This window comes from Podarcis filfolensis (genome assembly GCF_964270895.1).
Source record: "Podarcis filfolensis genome assembly, chromosome: 2".
Classification (NCBI taxonomy): domain Eukaryota; kingdom Metazoa; phylum Chordata; class Lepidosauria; order Squamata; family Lacertidae; genus Podarcis; species Podarcis filfolensis.
This window is the reverse complement of record NC_139605.1, coordinates 13,256,347-13,275,468: the sequence shown is the minus strand read 5'-3', so window position 1 is coordinate 13,275,468 and position 19,122 is coordinate 13,256,347. Positions and strand designations below refer to the sequence as shown.

General features: G+C 45.8%; 1 protein-coding gene across 1 annotated transcript; it reads right to left on the bottom strand.

Annotated features, from left to right (window-relative positions):
- Positions 1–580: 580 nt before the first annotated feature.
- On the bottom strand, positions 581–17,901 carry LOC310756925 (E3 ubiquitin-protein ligase TRIM7-like). The gene is made up of 8 exons (XM_083601871.1): positions 17,789–17,901; positions 16,034–16,585; positions 15,093–15,188; positions 8,862–9,092; positions 7,489–7,511; positions 6,844–6,962; positions 4,620–4,652; positions 581–1,895 (listed from the first exon to the last, which is right to left on the bottom strand). The coding sequence occupies exons 2-8, from the start codon at positions 16,439–16,441 to the stop codon at positions 1,378–1,380; spliced, it is 1,428 nt and encodes a 475-aa protein (XP_083457997.1). The 5' UTR covers positions 16,442–16,585; positions 17,789–17,901; the 3' UTR covers positions 581–1,377.
- Positions 17,902–19,122: the final 1,221 nt, after the last annotated feature.

The window sequence follows — 19,122 nt, the reverse complement described above, 5'->3', positions numbered from 1 at the left end:
GTCTCAACCAGACTCACTCAAATGCAACTCACACATTTTATTTATTTCACAAAATTTATCCAGCACGTGATTTCAGGAAAAACTTCAATGTGCTGTGTTTTTTTAAAAAAAAAATTTAAATACCCAGTCAGACTTTTGGGGAGCTGCAATCTGTCACTTTTTCTATAAAGCAGAGTTGAGTTGAAAGCTGCTCAAAGTTTTCACCAAGAGGAGCAGGACCCAGATCCATCCCTCCCTTTCAGCCCTCTCTCTCTATCCCCCCCCAATCTGTTTTTCTCCCTTCTTCCCTTCCCTGTGTTTCCACCTGCCCACCACATGGAATTAGGCCAAGGGCTGAATATGGCCTTTGGGATGCAGGTTCCCAACCCCAGCCTTAGAGCACTTATGCGGAACATTTATGCCCATCAGCCCCAGGAAGCATGGTCAAGAGCCTGGGATGACGGCAGCTGCAGTTCAGCAACATGAGGGAAGCCAAAGGTTCCTCGCCTTCCTTAGAGGAAGGACAGAAAGCAAGCAGGATTCAAGGGAGATATGCATCTGCAATCGTTTTTGAGCTTGGAAAAGAAAACAAGGCAGCCATAAGAAAAACAGAAGCCTTTAATACATCTTGGCTTAGCAAAAATCATCCCAGAAACACATCCACTCTTCCACATAAAACCTACAAACAGAAGTTCTCTTAAAAAAGTTAACATGAAGATCAGCTTTACCGTCTAACATGCAAAATAACTGTGAAAATGTGTGTTTTCACCCCCTTGAAATATAAACAGTGTCAGGGTTGGTTAAGGTTTCATTTCAACCCCAGAATCCCCTTCATCGGAGGAGGGAGAAGCCAAATGACCACACTGAATGTAGCCTAGAACAGCCTTTTCCCAAGCTTGTAACCCTCCAAATTAGAATATGGGGAACCTTTGTCTCCCCCAGGAGTTGCTGAACTATAACTCCCAGCAGCCCCAGCAAGCATAATCAATGGCCAGGGATGACGGGAGTTGTAGTCTGGCAATACCCAGAGGTCCAAAGGTTCCCTACATCTGCTTCCAGCTACAACTCTCATCAGTCCCAGTCTGGTGGGAGTTGCAGTCAAAACATCTGGAAGGCTGGCCTAGAAGCAGGGTTTCCCAAACCTGGTTGCCCAGCTGTTGTTGGAGTACAAATCCCATCATCCCTAACTAGCAGGACCAGTGGTGTCAGGGATGATGTAGTCCAAAAACAGATGGGAGACCCAAGTTCGGGGGGGAGGGGCTAGCCTAGACCAGCCTCCCCAGGAAGACACGAAAGTGAGTTGCTCGTGTTCTGCACACCATCAACCACTGAGATGCGCAGCAGAATCAATGTCCTAAGTGGCCAAAGCCCTAAAGTGGGAAGAAGTTTGTGACTGCCTTAGCGGGGCAGTGTTAGAACAGCTTTATTGGAAACATGAAAGAAGGGGAGGAAGGATTCTCTGGCGATGGTAGTTATTGGGGTCTGGAAAAGCAGGGCTGCATCGTCCGCATCAAAGAAGGCCACATGCCTCCCGTCGCAGTTTAAAGACACTCGGACTTTCTTGAGCTCCCGCACAGAGCTCAGAGGAGGGAAGTCAGGGGGGTTGAAAACCGCGTACTGACTTCCCCGCTTCCCTATTGCCCAGATCCCAACCTTATAGCTTATGGCAGCCACGTCCTTCCTCTTGACGGACTTCCTGGCCACCCCCACGGCCCATTCGCCCTCGCTTCCCACGGCGACGTCCCAGTAGTTCCTGCCCACGGCAAACTCCTCGCATCCCAGGAGGAATAGGTTGGCTTCAAACCGCTTCCGGCTCTTGGGCAGCTCTTGAGTTTTGTCCGCCAGTCTGACGCTTTTGCAGTCCTTAGACAGGACAAGCCGGGGATGCGCTGTCTCTGGATCAAAGGCCACAATCGCTGAAAGAAGATGGCGGAGAGAAATGAGTGACAGTGGTGAGCTTGGAAGGGCTGGGAGGAGAAACGTACGCTTGGTGCAATAGTGTCACTATCTACGATACGTTTTTGGGAAATGATTTGCTACTGCAACACGCTGTACATGGGGCTACCTTTGAAGGTGACCCGGAAACTACAACTAATCCAGAATGCGGCAGCTATACTGGTGACTGGGAGCGGCCGCTGAGACCACATAACACCAGTTCTGAGAGATCTGCATTGGTTCCCAGTACGTTTCTGAGCACAATTCAAAGTGTTGGTGCTGACCTTTAAAGCCCTAAACGGCCTCGGTCCAGTATACCTCAAGGAGCATCTCCACCCCCTTCGTTCAGCCCGGACACTGATATCCAGTGCCAAGGGCCTTCTGGCAGTTCCCTCATTGCGAGAAGTGAGGTTACAGGGAACCAGGCAGAGGGCCTTCTCGGTAGTGGCGCCCACCCTGTGGAACACCCTCCCTTCAGATGTGAAGGAAATAAGCAGCTATCCTATCTTTAAAAGACATCTGAAGGCAGCCCTGTTTAGGGAAGTTTTTAATATTTAATGCTGTACTGTTTTTAACACTTGATTGGGAGCCGCCAGATGGGCGGGGTATAAATAATAAATTATTATTATTATTATTATTATTATTATTATTATTATTATGCATCTAGACACCTCTTAAGATATCACAGCCAAATTTTGCAAGAGAGCTCCCAAAGTCAAGGAACAGATTTTTGCTTATGGCTGGATACCATTTTGAATTAAGATGGTTGGACTGAACCCTTCAAAACCATACTGATTTCAAACACCAATTTCAAAACTGCATTGAGTTTTGGGTTTGTTAGAGTTACCAAGTAACGTTGGGTACGAGGCTGCAATTGCATGACAAATATAATTTTACACATACACAATAGTGTAAGTTTGATTGTTGTCTTTTTAATTGTATATATTGCTTGTTTTATGTTGCTATGGCCGTTGGCTAATGCGAATAAAGTTTATCTATCTATCTAAGTTTAATTGTCCAGGGCTTATTGATAGGGCATGGAAACAGACCCAGTCAGATAGGGCAGGGACAACTTGAGGTGCACATTTTTGGGCCCCAGCTAATTTTTTCCAAGTTCTGCTGTTGTACCATATCTTAACCTATTACAGTATTTGTAAGAATATATTCCAAACCTCATTGAATTTGTCCATGGCAAGTCTGCGTTTATATGCAAGTTGTTCATATGTTGCAAGTTTGTATAAGTCTTTAATCCAATCATAAAAGGGAGCCACATTTTCCCCCAATTAATCAGTATCAGTCTTTTTGCTGTGGTTAGGGCATGGAGAGTCCACTCATATTGTCCTTTTGTAAAGGTAAAGGTAAAGGGAATCCTGACCTAATGGTCCAGTCATGACCGCCTCTGGGGTTGCGGCACTCATCTCGCTTTATTGGCCGAGGGGGCCGGCGTACAGCTTCCAGGTCATGTGGCCAGCATGACTAAGCCGCATCTGGCGAACCAGAGCAGCGCACGGAAATGCCATTTACTTTCCCACCACAGCGGTACCTATTTATCTACTTGCACTTTGACGTGCTTTCAAACTGCTAGGTTGGCAGGAGCAGGGACCGAGCAACAGGAGCTCACCCCCTCACGGGGATTTGAACCGCCAACCTTCTGATCGGCAAGTCCTAGGCTCTGTGGTTTAAACACCCACAGCGACACCCGCGTCCCCGACTAATTCTAATTCTGCCACTATCCTCCTTCCCTGCTGAGATCTACAAGGGAAACATTGATCCCGAGAAGGGGGAAGCTGACAGACTGTTCCATGCTCTAAAGTGGATGGAAGTAAGAAGACAGGCAAGTAGGCAGTGGCTGAGGGTAGACTGAATTTAGAATAATAATTAATTAATTATTATTAATAATAATAATTTATTATTTATATCCTGCCCATCTGGCTGGGTTTCCCCAGCCACTCTGGGCAGCTTCCAACAGATCACTAAAATACAATAACCTATTAAACATTAAAAACTTCCCTAAACAGGGCTGCCTTCAGATGTCTTCTAAAAGTTTGGTATTTATTTTTCTCTTTGACATCTGGTGGGAGGGCGTTCCACAGGGCGGGTGCCACTACTGAGAAGGCCCTCTGTCTGGTTCCCTGTAACTTGGCTTCTTGCAGTGAGGGAACCGCCAGAAGGCCCTCAGCGCTGGACCTCAGTGTCCGGGCAGAACGATGGGGGTGGAAACGCTCCTTCAGGTATACTGGACTGAGGCCGTCCATTTGCACAAATGGACCAGTCTCCACTGACTGGAACTGACAGAACCTGGAGCCTACCACATCTCGAGGGCTGCAGGCTTACAGCATAAAAGCGATACAAAATAAAAACAAAACTTAATAATATCTCGCATTTAAAACCAGTCCTGCATAGTGGCCAGAGCGTCAGACTAAGACCTGGGAGACTGGGATTCAAAACCCAACTTGGTCATGAAGTTCACCCCTTGACCTTGGGCCAGTCGCTGTCTCCCTGCCTAACCTACTTCACAGGGTTGTGGGGATTAAATGAGGGAGGGGGAAAACCATGTCCGCCACCTTACGCTCCTTGAAATGCAAGTAATACAAATCAAAATCAACTCATAAAACAGCAGGCAGATAACCCAACGCAGTGCAATCAAAAAATATACACCCTCCTTTTGAGATCCCTTTGACCCGTCGCAGGTCCCAGAGGTTTACCTTCCTGAAGCGAGAATCTAGACTCCAGAGCATCTGAAGAAGGAAAGGGAAAATACCTTGATCACCACATCACTGTCTTCATCGAACAGATCAGTTTCCCTCAGTCTGTTCCTTGTCCCCCTCCCCCTTATTTCAGGTGAAGAATTAAAGAGGAAGCTGAGGAGATTTGTGCAGGTGGGGGGAGAATCATCTTCACAGACCAGCCTTGAGTCCCCAGACGTTGTTTGACTACAACTCCCATCATCCTCAACCACTGGTCCTGCTAGCCAGAGATGATAGGAGTTGTGGTCCAGCAACATCTGGGGAATGCCATAGATCAATACCAAATAGATCGGGGTGGGGAATCTGTGGCTCTGCAGATGTGGCTGGACTCTATTTCCCATCAGGCCCTGCTAGGACAGTCAGTGATCAAGGGTGGTGACAGTTGTAGTCCACCCACATCGGCAGGGCTACAGGTTCCCCATATACGGCCTAGGACCCTCATACCTACAAGACCGCCTCTCCTGGTACGTCCCACGGAGGACCTTACGGTCTTCATATAAAAACATCTTGGAGATCCCGGGCCTCAGGGAGGTTAGGCTGGCCTCGACCAGAGCCAGGGCTTTTTTGGTCATGGCCCTGATCTGGTGGAACGCTCTGTCACAAGAGACTAGGGCCCTGCGGGACTTGACATCTTTCCGCAGGGCCTGCAAGACAGAGCTGTTCCACCAGGCCTTTGGCCAGGGCACAGTCTGACCCCCTCCTTCTGTAATCCTGATAGAACTCTAGCCATGGTTGCCATTAATTTGATTCTGAATTGATTTTAGAATGTATTTTAATTAATTGATTGTGATTTTATGTAAACGGTGCTATTTTTATTGTTGTTAGCCACTCTGAGCCCGGCTTTGGCTGGGGAGGGTGGGATATAAATAGAAATATTATTATCATCATCATCATCATCATCATCATTATCATCATCCTGGGATTAGACCTAGGACTTTTTTTTTTCAGGCGGAACCCAGTTCTGGCTCCTCTTAAGTAGGCACCATTGCCATTCTAAGAAATCAAGGGAGGCATTCATGGTGAGTTCTGGCACCTCTTTTTCTAAAAAACATAGCACTGATTCGACCCATCCAAGCATCTACACTTAGATGGCAACAGCACCCCCTCCCACAGACCAGAGCGGATAAAAATCAATGATTTTTTTTATTTAAATCGGATTTTTAAAAAAATAAATAAATAAATTGGATTTTTAAAAATTTTAATCGGATTTTTAAAATAAAACGCTTTTGGAGGAAAAATATTTCCAAAGAATGTTTTCTATATAAGTTACATTATAGTCCAAAGGCTATTCATCAGGAAATAAGGATTTGTTTTAAGTTAAAGCTAAAACTCAGTCTATCAAACTGCGGGACACAGTGGGAGGCAGTGGAAGACAGGAGTGCCTGGCATGATCTGGTCCATGAGGTCACGAAGAGTTGAACACAACTAAATGACTAAACAACAAAACTAAGTCTCTTTGTTTATTGTTTAACCACATCAGTTAACAAATATGGATATGTATGCCATAATGTTATTGTTTTAAATAAATTGTTTAAATTGTTATTAAGGAAATAATTTTTCTCCTTCCAATAAAGTACAGCAGAAAAGTTGTCCAAATATAAACAGTTAACTTATTAAACCTCACAACAATTTCGTAATTATCGGTCTATGTATTTCTAATAGTATAACCAAATCGGTAGTTTTTGATATAACTGTAAAAACTACTCTGAACATTTATTATTCGAAAAAACGAAACCTTCATCTGGTTGTAAATATTAAGATTATACCAGCAAGAAGGAGTCTTTCTGTAAAAAAAAAAAAAAAGGATTTAAATCAAGTCTTACTGACTAGTGATTTTAATTGTGATTTAAATCGATTTGATTTAACTCAAATCCACCCTGTCACAGACTCAAGGTAACTCCAAGGTACACACAAGAACAAATAGTCTTTTTTATATAAAACAGAAAAACGTAAGAGAGAAATTCCTCTAAGAGCACTCAGCGGCACTGTGGAGGTTCTCCCTAGGATCCCACCGTAAGGAACAACCCAAGCAGAGGTCTCCAGAAGAAGCCTCTGTTCCTGGGATTTGGATGAACTTCCTCCCAGGACTGGCACGCCTTTGGCCCTCCCACTTGGGGCATATCGCCATGGCCAGCGTCAAAAACGAACAAACAAGAGGTCTGCAGCAAGTTCTTTCCTTTACCTTTGAATTGCTTCACGGCACTCTCCAGAGAGATGTTTGCGTCCGTCACGTCCCATATTTCCCACAGCTGCTTCGGCGAAAAAGGGCTCACGCACTGAAACGGTGTTGCCTGGTGGAACCTGGAGAAGAAGAAGAAGAGTTTGGATTTGATACCCCGCTTTATCACTACCCGAAGGAGTCTCAAAGCAGCCAACAATCTCCTTTCCCTTCCTCCCTCACAATAAACACTCTGTGAGGTGAGTGGGGCTGAGAGGCTTCAGAGAAGTGTGACTGGCCCAAGGTCACCCAGCAGCTGCATGTGGAGGAGCAGGGAAGTGAACCCGGTTCCCCAGATTACGAGTCTATCGCTCTTAACCACTACACCACACTGGCTCCACACTGGAGAGAAAACAAACCACCGCTGAACCCACCATCGCTATCTCCCAGAGACAACAGAGATTCAATGGAAAACTAGGCAGAAAGCAGGGATGGCTCTGCCACTCAGAACACTGGAGGACATACCATGTTTGCAGGATCAGGCCAAAGACCAATCTACTGTGTCCCCGTTCCCACAGTGCTCAGGGACCTGAGAAAAACAACCACTCTTTGCCCTCTGTGATTCCCAGGACCCTGCCTCTATGCAGGATTTTGTAGAGCTCCACTTACTTCTCCATGGTGTTCCCAGCATCCTAGAAGGGAGAGAGAAAAAGAAGAAATCGGAGCCTGATGCACGCCGTTCGGAAGAAAACCCCTCTTGTGCCCATCTGCAGGCCATCTGCTTAGCAGAAGCCATCTAAAAACACTAGTGGAAAGGTGTGTTTTAACCCAACACAGGCAATTGTGTGTAAATTGAGTACATTGGACATAACAGCTAGTGCAGAGGTCGGCAACCTAAGGCCCGGGGGCCTATTCCGGCCCGAATGGGTTCTGGATCCAGCTCGCGGACAGTCACTCCCATGGAGATCACCCGTGGGCTGGACGGGCGCAGTGCAACGCCGGAAATTGCTTCTGCGCAGGCACAATTTTCGGCATCTGGGCATTTGTTGTTATTGCCGTTTAGTCGTGTCCGCCTCTTCGTGACCCCATGGACCAGAGCACGCCAGGCACTCCTGTCTTCCACTGCCTCCCGCAGTTTGGTCAAACTCATGCTGGGAGCTTCGAGAACACTGTCCAACCATCTCGTCCTCTGTCGTCCCCTTCTCCTTGAGCCCTCCATCTTTCCCAACATCAGGGTCTTTTCCAGGGAGTCTTCTCTTCTCACGAGGTGGCCAAAGTACTGGAGCCTCAGCTTCAGGATCTGTCCTTCCAGTGAGCACTCAGGGCTGATTTCCTTCAGAATGGAGAGGTTTGTTCTTCTTGCAGTCCATGGGACTCTCAAGAGTCTCCTCCAGCACCATTATTCAAAAGCATCAATTCTTCGGCGACCAGCCTTCTTTATGGTCCAGCTCTCACTTCCATACATGCGCAGAAACAATTTCCGGCGCCGCGGACATGCGCAGATGCAATTTCTGGAGTTGCGCTGCGCCCGTCCGGCCCACGGATGATCTCCACGGGAGTGATCCAGCCCATGCCCAGTAAGCCTTGCTGACCCCTGAGCTAGTGCTTCATGCTACCCAAGCCTTTCAAAATTGGTCACATTCCTTTCTCACCAGAACTTCAGAGCGGCATATAATGGGGAACACTGCTCCACAATGCATCCTCACCACAACCCCCAGAGGTAGGCAGATTTTATTTTATTTTATTAAATTTCTTAGCCCCTCACAGAGCTGAAGTTCACAGAGTGGTCAATCCATCTCTCTCCCAAGGGAACTCTATGAACTGAAGCTAGGTGAGGGGGATAGGGGTATCCTCATAGCTCTCAGCACCCTTAAACTACAGCTCCCACAAATCTTTGGGGGAAGCCATGGCTGTTTACGGTGGTATCAGAGGGCTTTAAATGTATGATGTGGGTGCCGCCTAAGGAAAGGGTGCATGAAGGTTTGGGTACCAGACTGTCCTTGGGGGAAAGCCTTGTCCATTCCTTGCCACTTCCGCCTTACCTGCAGGAGTTCACTCACTGGCTGGCAGCACTTCTTCTCCAGCTCCCGGATGAGGATTTCGCAAGAGGAGACTTCCCGAAAAAGCTTGCTCATGTGGTTGTCTCTCCTCGTTACAATCTCCTTCAGTATGTCTCGGAGCTTGCCAACCATAGTGTGCTCTTCGGACAACAGGAACTGGCGCAGCTCGTCGAACTTGGACAGTGTTTCTTCCATCAACTTTTCTGTCAGTTTCTTCAATAAGTCGATGGAAAGAGAGCAGGGAAAGAGAGAGAGAGAGAGAGAGAGGTCAGAGGAGGCACGAATAAGGTCGGTCCTGGCAACATTAGGATAATAATTATATAGAAAAGGACGTTTAATGGTCAGGAGCTGGAGTCAGGCATAGGTCAGCAATACAGTGGTACCTTGGTTACAAACTTAATCCGTTCTGGAAGTCCGTTCCAAAACCAAAGCGTTCCCAAACCAAGGCATGCTTTCCCATAGAAAGTAATGCAAAATGGATTAATCCGTTCCAGACTTTTAAAAACAACCCCTAAAACAGCAATTTAACATGAATGTTACTATCTAACGAGACCACTGGTCCATAAAATGAACCGCTAGGCTGTGGAAGGCGACTACACTCAGAATGTTCACAAAAGGGGGCTTAATGCTGTAAGTGGCTGTTCAGATATCACAAACAAGGTGTTGGGTTTTTTTATTTATCAGAGAGGATGACCCCAGATTAAATTGGGGGGTGGGGAATAAGGGTGGCATTTTTACAACAGCAATGTAGTGCAGTAGCTGTGAAAAGTTTGCACACACTCTGGAGTTTGCATGAGAAACGCTCAGCCCACAAGAAGCACAGAAAAACCTAGTTTTGCATGCAATAGGGAAAGAGTTTCCAAAAAGGGACCTCCAACTTGGATGGTATTTTATGCACTCCTTTGTTGGCAATTACACAATTTTTTTTTAAAGTGCTACTACTTTTTGATCTATGGGCTACTTTTAAAATGAGGCTGCATTTTAAATTGCATTTTAACCTGTATTTTAAATTGCTTCCCCCCCCATTATGTTTTTACTGTAATTTTACCGGTGTTAGCCACCCTGAGCCCGGCTCTGGCCGGGGAGGGCGGGGTATAAAAAAAAATATATATTATTATTATTATTACTTGCAGACTTGCCAGTAACAGTGACACTTACTGTTAGTTTAAAGCAGAGTCCCGTGCACAGCAGAAGGATGAGGAGTACGTGCTGCATACTCTATATTGCTTTATTTAAAGTTCAAAGCGATGATATTACAGAAAGACATCTTGCCTCTGCCGGAGCAGAGAAATGCATCCTCTCTCCTCGACAGCTCGGAGAGAATCACCAAAGTGAAACTGCAAAGAACAGTGAAAAACAGGAAACCAGTGTACGTCACATCCAGTCTCCCTTTCCCGTGAGAAACTCCAACAGTACAGACTGTGGAATGTAAACACCTGTCTCGTGACAAACCCTTTCGCTGCACAGTGAAGGAAAGCAGAAACCAACATCCTCCCCCTTTCTGTGAACATCACTGGGCAGCGTGTTCGTACAATATCAGTACAAACCCAACTTTTGCACATAGGTACAGTGTTGATCCCTGGATACAATCTTGGACAATACATCAGCAGGAATTTCATTACCTGGCATATAGGACACCGTTACGAGTCCCTTCTGAATACATTCCCTAGCATGCTGCAACTTTAATTGCAAGTGCTTTGTGCTTTGCTTACAACCTTCAGACTTCAGCAAAGCTAAACATGCTTTGTTGTCCTGGTAAACCCGGATTGGACATTTGACAGGAATTTTCATATCTTTGCACAATTGTATTAACCATTCACAATCCTTAAGTGAATAAGACAGTGCATTCAGTTCGGCTTCACAAGAACTTAAGCTAACTGTTGTTTGCTTCTTGCATGACCAATCAAACAGACCCTGATTGTACATGTAGCAAACTCCAGACGTACTTTTCTTGTCTGTAGTGTCACTTCCAAAACTTGCATCTGCAAATATCTCAAGACCACCAGACTTTCGATTGTTAAATCTCAGTCTGTAATGCATAGTGCCTTTCAAATACCGCGCTATGCGTTTCAGAGCTTTCCAATCCTTGATACTAGGATTGTTGACTTGTCTGCTTAGCAAATTACAGCTAACAGCAATGTCTGGTCTTGAACATCTGGCAATGAAGTTTAGCTTGCCTAGCACACTTCTGTACAATGTAGTGTCAGAAAATGCTTCTTCAGTGTCATCTATCTGATAACCTGTTGTCATCGGTGTGTCTACAGGGTTAGCATCCATCAGATTTAGTTTGCTTAACACATCAGCAATTTTCCGTGACTGGTGTACTAGAATGTTACCATCTTGATCTCTCTCTATTTCCAGAGATAGGTAGTTGTTTACCTCACCAAGATCTTTCATGTCAAAGTGCTCTTTCAGTTGAGCTAGGGCGTTATTGTACATTGCGACATCTTTCCAAAAGAATAATAAATCATCAACATAAAACAAACAGTACAGTTTCTTCTGCCCCTCCTCTTTGACAAATACACATGGATCAGCTTTCCCTTGCTGAAAACCTAGAGAAAACAATACTTCAGTGAGTTTTGTGTGCCAACACCGTGCACTTTGTTTGAGACCATAAAGGGATTTCTTCAGAGCACAAACAAATCCCTGTTTTACCTGTACGCCATCAGGTGGAAGCATATAAAGTGATTCATCTAGAGATCCATACAGGAAAGCTGTATTAATATCATGGTGACTAATGTGTAGATTTTCCTCTGCAGCTAGCTTGAGCATAAGCCTTATGCTTTCATACCTCACTGTGGGTGAGTAGGTCTCGTGATAGTCTTCACCTGGTACCTGTGCAAAACCTCTGGCTACCAATCTGGCTTTGTGTCTGACTATCTTGCCATTTTGATCTGTCTTCGCTTTGAAGACCCATTTGCTTCCAAGCAGTTTCATTCCTGGAACTACTGGAACTAGCTCCCATGTTTTGTTCCTTTCTAAGGAATCAAGTTCAGCCTTCATGGCATTTAACCATGGCTCAGCTTCCTTTGAATCCAAACCCTGGATTTCTTGGAAACTAGAAGGTTCAAATACCTTCTTGGAGCTTTTAACAGCTGTTACTGCTATCGTGGCAAATTCATCAGCAAATCTCTTTGGAGGTCTGCCTTTTGTGGCTCTCTGTGACCTACGAATTAGCCTTAAGTCTTCAACACTCTCCTCTTCCTTCTTAGGAGAAAAACGACCTATTGTGAACAATGGTTCCTCCAATTCTTGATCAGAGCTTTCAGAGGGTCGCATAGAGGCTTTCGCACTCTTGAAATCCTCTGAATCACCCGATTCAGTTTCAGATTCAGACTCAGAACCTTCATCAGTGGGTGTGGGTTGTTGTGGCTGCTTTTGACTTTCCTCAGTCTCATCACCGTCATCAGGATAACATTGGAAAATTCCCACATTCTCCCCCCACTTTGCATTGTACTCAACACTTCTCGTGAGCTTAATTGCCTTAGAGTCAGTCATCATTATTCTGTAAGACCCTTTCTGATAACCTAGAAAGATACCATGCAATCCACGCTTGTCTAACTTGGAATTTTGTGGTGAATGAACCCACATGTCAGAACCAAAAATTTTCATGTGTTTAATGTATGGCTTCTTGCCAAACATCTTCTCATAGGGGGTACAACCAATCGCTGAAGATAACCTGCGATTGTAACTGTAAACAAAACACGAGAGAGATTCGGCCCAATAACTCTCTGGAAGATTGGCATCATGCAGCAAGGTTTTTAACCCTTGAAGCAATGTCTGATTTGCCCTTTCCGCAAGTCCATTCTGCCATGGCGAGCGAGGACTAGACAAATCGTGTTGAATTCCTTTCTCAGTCAGAAAAGCTTCAAACTGCTGAGAAGTGAATTCTCCCCCGCGATCACTGAAAAGAGTCTTTATCTTCTTACCATGCACATTTTCCAACCAAGCACAGAATTCCTTGAACCTAGGAAAAGCCTCTGATTTCTGCTTGAGATTGTACACAAAAATATATCTGGAAAATGCATCAATGAGAACCATGAAGTACCTATTGCCACCCAAAGAGGGCGCTAGTGGTCCAACCAAATCTGCATGAACAATCTGGTATGGTTCCGTAGCTTGCCTACTAGACACCTTACCTTTCGCAGCCATTTTTACCTTGTTTGCTGCGCATGCTTTGCACTTCATGTGGTACCTGCAGGGTTTAATAGTCATACCTTCAACCAAGGCAGGCATTTTAGATACTGCCTCAAAATGCAAATGACCAAATTTTCTATGAAAATCATGAATACATTCTGCATGCAAACTTTTGTTAGAACCTGCAATGCAACAAGTGTCATCCTGCACAACATCATCATAATACAAAACAAACAAACGATCAACATATTCAGCATGCAATACATAATCATTTTTCTTTGTGATGATGCACTTCCTGTTCTTGAAGGAAACGTCAATGTTCCGCTCATTCAGCTGTCCAACGCTGAGCAGATTATGTTTGGCATCTGGCACGTAAAGCACATTCTGTATCGATAAGTCCAAACTGTGAAGAACAACAGTTCCGTAGCCTTTACTGGGAATTGTGTGGTCATCCGCCTGGTGAATCGCACCTTCCTGCGGTGTAAAAGACACAAACAGTCTCTTATCGTTGCACATGTGGTGGGTCGCCGCTGAATCAACAACGAAGAAAGATCTAGACGTCTTCTGGACCTCTGCAACCTTTGGAGTGAAGCGTGAAACCATAGCCTTGTGCTGCGTTGTCCTTGACACCGGACCTTTGCCTTTGCCTCGGCCTTTTCCGCGCGATGAGCTTTCGCTGCGCTGCTCTGTCTTGGCCCTGGGATATCTGCATTCCCTCTTCATATGGCCTAGACGTCCACACGAGTAGCATTTCACTGCCTTCAAAGCTTTGGCGCCATCTGGTGGTTCCACTGCACTATGGGACGACGTCTGTGAAGACTCCCCCTTGCCCATGCAGCTAGCACCCCGGCGATCTGCTTCATTTAAAATCACGGCAGTAACATAATCCACTGTTAGCTGAGCTGTTGGTTGCACAGCAATCTGGGTTGCAACAGACTCCCAACCTGAACCCAAAGATTGTAGTATCATGAAAGAATACACAGCCTCTGGAAAGTTGAGTCCTCTCTGTTGCAGCTCATGTCTCAGATTTTGCATCTCCATCAGATGTAAACGCACATCTCCACCTTCAGCAAGAGCCATATTATGCAGCTTGTTGAAGTAAAACATAGTGGATCCAGCTTCTGTCCTTAAGTGAGCCTCTCTCAAAGCGTCCCAAATTTCTCTGGCTGAGGTCTTATCACGCAACAGACAGAGCTCTTCCGGGGATACTATCAATGTAAGAGTTCCCCTTGCTTTGGAATCCTTAGCTGCCCATACATCTGTAACTGGAGCTGGGGGGTTGTCTGTAATCACCTCAAACAAACCCTCTTTCCGCAGAATTGCCTCTGCATACAGAACCCAGTCCGCGTAATTCTTCTTATTGAGCTTTGGAATCCCACAAGCATCCTGAAGGGCCATCATGACTCTGGCATTAGCCTTCAGCGTCATATATGCTGCTTTAAATCTTGCTGCGTCACTGCTGCAGCTGCCTTATTCCAAAAGCGCACTTAAAAGTTACTTTCGATTTCCCCAGCATAGTAACTTGTGCCTGGGAGCCTTTTGCCTATTCCCAGCAAAACGGCTTTAAAGTTAAAAGTCCAGCCATAAGGCCATTAACTAGAAGCTGGCAGGCTGCCCGGAGCAGTAGCACATACCTCATCAATCATCTTGACACGCAGAACAGATTCTGATCCGATCTGTCCCTCTGCATTCCGATCCCTTGCCGGCACTCCGATTCGACTTCTGGAGCCCATAACCACGTGTTAGTTTAAAGCAGAGTCCCGTGCACAGCAGAAGGATGAGGAGTACGTGCTGCATACTCTATATTGCTTTATTTAAAGTTCAAAGCGATGATATTACAGAAAGACATCTTGCCTCTGCCGGAGCAGAGAAATGCATCCTCTCTCCTCGACAGCTCGGAGAGAATCACCAAAGTGAAACTGCAAAGAACAGTGAAAAACAGGAAACCAGTGTACGTCACATCCAGTCTCCCTTTCCCGTGAGAAACTCCAACAGTACAGACTGTGGAATGTAAACACCTGTCTCGTGACAAACCCTTTCGCTGCACAGTGAAGGAAAGCAGAAACCAACACTTACAATCAGGGTTTGAGTTTGTTTTTCTGCAGCTGATCTACACTCCAGAATTGTCTCTTCCCGGTTCTCTAGAACATTAATGCAGTTGCCTATGTGATCCTGAAAAGAAAACGCAAGCATGCTTTAGGAAAGTATGTAATAAAGTTAAAAAACATTCTAAGCTCAAAGCATTCTCTCAACCTGTGATCCCAGGGCTGCCATGAACAGGGCCCTTCGGCCACCAAACGCCTGAGTAAGCAGGCATGTTTTTAAATTTCTCCTGCAAATCAACAATATATGATACGATAGTCTTTATTGTCATTGTCCCATACAGAACGAAATTGAAAAAATCTACATAAGACATTCAGAAACCAACAAGCCTGCTATCCCAGCTATCCCAGCCTGGTTAGCCCCCTAAAAACTCTGATATCCCATAATTAAATTCAATATACTCCCATAGAGACTACCTTAAAGGGTAAAGGGACCCCTGACCATTAGGTCCAATCGTGGCCGACTCTGGGGTTGTGGCACTCATCTCGCTTTATTGGCCGAGGGAGCCGGCGTACAGCTTCTGGGTCATGTGGCCAGCAGGACTAAGCCGCTTCTGGCGAACCAGAGCAGCGCACGGAAACGCCGTTTACCTTCCCGCCGGAGACTACCTTACACTGTGTTTAAAACCAAAATCACATTTGGGTAGAAACTGTTTTTCAGGCAGCTAGTCCTAGTCTATATAACCCTGTACCTTCTTCCAGAAAGCAGAAGCTGAAAGAGATAATTTCCGGGGTGCACACTATCCTGTACTATCTCTGCAGCTTTCTTATGGCACCTGGAAGCATAGATTTGATCCAAGGTGGGAAGAGTGCACCCAATTATTCTCTCCACAGTCTTTACAACCCTGGACAGCATTGTTTTTCCCCTGACCATGCATATGCATGCCCAGTCCTAGAAACAAAGGCCTCTCTCACCTTGGTCTCTTGGGCAGCTTGCTCCATGGGAACTACGTCGTGAGCCTTGTGCTCTGCGGATTCGACACATGCTGAGCAGACTAGGGCTTGGTCAGTCTTACAGAAAGATGCGGGAGGCTCCGGGTGCCTGTAGCAGGTTCCCTCCCCTCCTTTAGCCTGTTTTGCTTGATCTCTGAGGAATCTAGCCAGGTTTTCCAGCGGCTTGTTCGTAATGAGTCTGTCAGGCTCAACTATCCATCTGCACTCAGGGCAGCTCCGATCACGCACAAAGTCTTTCCAGTACTTGAAAACACAGTGGTGGCAGAAATTGTGCCCGCAGTCTAGAATCACGGGGTCAGTGAAATACTGCAAGCAAATGGAGCAAGTCACTTCCACCTCAAACATCTTCAGGGTATCCTCAGCGGCCATTGCTCAATACAACAGTTTTTATTTTTAAGTTGAATTTAACTTCCCTTCTCTGCGAAAGGTGCAAAAGCCCTTGGCTTGAGATTTTAAAGGGAACTCCTTTTATTTTAACTGCTGCAGAAGTTGTGCACAACCGACAACACCAGTCTGAGGGAGGAAAGAAAGAAAATGGATAAGGATGACCATCTTCTAACTAAATTGTGAATCCAAAATGTAGCAAAGTTTGGTGGGCACCTCAAAGACTAGGAATTAAAAAAAATAGTGTAAGGAAAAGGAGGGGGCATTTTATCATATGTGGTAGGATTGTAAGGTAATTTTAAAAAATTTGGGAAATGATATACAACGAATTGAAGAAAATGTTCCATTTAACATTTGTTTAAAAACCCGAGGCATTTTTGTTGGGGATTGTAGGGAAAGACCTGCCCAAAAAGTTGAAAAACATCTTCATGTATGCGACAACGGCCGCAAGAGTTCTGGTAGCACAAGGATGGAAGACTGAAGAAGCCCCAACTAAAGAACCATGGCAAGAAAAATTGATGGACTATGCAGAACTGGCAAAACTGACATATAAGCTATGGGACAGGGATAACTGTGACTTTAAGGATGAACGGGAACCCTTTACAAAGTATCTGAAGATGCAACAAAGCGAACTGGACTCCTTGGCAGGTTTTGAATAAACATTCACAAACCTTTTATTGATAATAATCAGCTAAATAGTTTGAGGATCTATACAACTTTGTAACATGCAGAAAACAGCATTTTTAGAGAAATCAAAGACTGGAACTGAGGGAAGTCGGGGGGGGGGTGCGGGGGGGTTGTGTGGGAGGGGGGAGGGAGGAAAAATGGTGGGGACAAGGATGATATGTTTTTGGATAATATGTCTTGTTATAATTTTGAATTTAAAAAAAAGACAGAGGAATTTTAAAAAATACATTTATCTATCCTCGTTGTTCTTGCTGCTACATACACAGCTTCCTGACTGGACCTCCAAGACTATGGGTGCTAAATTGCGAGAGACAAGCACTCTGCACATGCTCAAGCCTAATTCGTAGCTGTTAGTATTTCCGGGACTGAGCAGGAAACGCTTTAGGGTGAAGCCTCAGGGACACACAGAAAGAAAGAAAGATTATTTGTGTATCACAGAACAGGGACCAAGAGGGAAGGTCATTTAAGTCCAGCCCCCTGCAACTGAGACATCTCTTGCCAAACGACCCTAAGATTAAATATCTTTACGCACTGAGCTACTCTCATCAAGGGGGGGAGGAAACAACAGCCGCTTCAGGGAGAGAGGGAAAATGGACTGCGAATGAGGCGCGCGGGGGAAATAGCACGCTTCCCATTCAATCTTACCCCAACAACAAAAGACACGCAGCCTAGGCAGGCAATCAATTTGAAGCTCTTACAAATTCGATTGCCCCTTTCAGCAGAGGTGAGGAAAAGCAAAACACTACTGGGAGGACCAGGAAGCCAAGAATCAATCAATCAATACAGTATATATATTGCGTCGAGAGGCGGAGCTACTAAAGCAAAGCGAAAGTGAGGGTGCGGCCAGAGGGGGGGCTTTAATCCCGGGAGAAACCCTGGGATTTAAAATATATATCTATATATTAGATATATCAAGCCCCCCCCCTCTGGCCACACCCTCACTTTCGCTTTGGTTTTAGTAGCTCCGCCTCCCGGCGCGGGCGGCTCCGGCAATTCGGATTGGGCGAGGCTGGCGACACCTGCGGCCAATGGCGCCGCTCCTTTCCTTTCCGCTGGTTGCTGCGCCAGCGCCTTAGGCACCGCGCTTTGCTGCGCTGGAGGGGAGAGCGCTTAGGAAGGGGCGGGTGCAAGTCGGAGGTCTCTCTTCGGGCGTCGTGTCATGTTAAGAGCCTGAAGCAAAATGCTCTCCCCCCCCTCACATCTGGATCGCTTCAATGAGCCATTTCCAAAGGGGTAGCTGTGCTAGGCTCCTGGTCACATGTCACCCGCCCTCGCAAAGGCAGGTTTAATAATAATAATAATAATAATAATAATAATAATAATAATAATAATAATAATAATAATAATATATTAGTACCCCCTCCATCTGAGTTGGGTGCTGGACGGCTTCCAGCACATATAATCAGCATAAAGGTGAAGGTAAAGGGACCGCTGACCATTAGGTCCAGTCATGACCAACTCTGCGGTTGCGGCGCTCATCTCACTTTATGGGCTGAGGGAGCTGGCGTACAGCTTCTGAGTCATGTGGCCAGCATGACTAAGCCGCTTCTGGCAAACCAGAGCAGTGCACGGTAACGCTGTTTACCTTCCCGCTGGAGCAGTACCTATTTATCTACTTGCACTTTGACGTGCTTTCGAACTGCTAGGTTGGCAGGAGCTGGGACCGAGCAATGGGAGCTCACCCCGTTGCGGGGATTCGAACCACCGACCTTCTGATCGGCAAGCCCTAGGCTCTGTGGTTAACCCACAGTGCCACCCGTGTTAAACCTTAAAAAAGGCTTCCCTATACAGGGCTGCCTTCAGATGTTTCCTAAATGTTATATACAGTGACCTCGGGTTACATATGCTTCAGGTTACAGACTCTGCTAACCCAGAAATATTACCTTGGGTTAAGTACTTTGCTTCAGGATGAGAACAGAAATCGTGTCGTGGCGGCACGGCGGCGGCAGCAGGAGACCCCATTAGCTAAAGTGGTACCT

What these genes read in the sequence shown, in the direction of transcription:
- LOC310756925 (XM_083601871.1), bottom strand. Translation starts at nt 16,441, where the DNA reads ATGGCCGCTGAGGATACCCTGAAGATGTTTGAGGTGGAAGTGACTTGC. An exon ending in AAGCTGCCCAAGAGACCAAG is followed by an intron (nt 15,189 to 16,033) that starts GTGAGAGAGGCC and finishes TTTTCTTTTCAG; the next exon opens with GATCACATAGGCAACTGCAT. An exon ending in TGCCGTGAAGCAATTCAAAG is followed by an intron (nt 4,653 to 6,843) that starts GTAAAGGAAAGA and finishes TTCCTTCTTCAG; the next exon opens with ATGCTCTGGAGTCTAGATTC.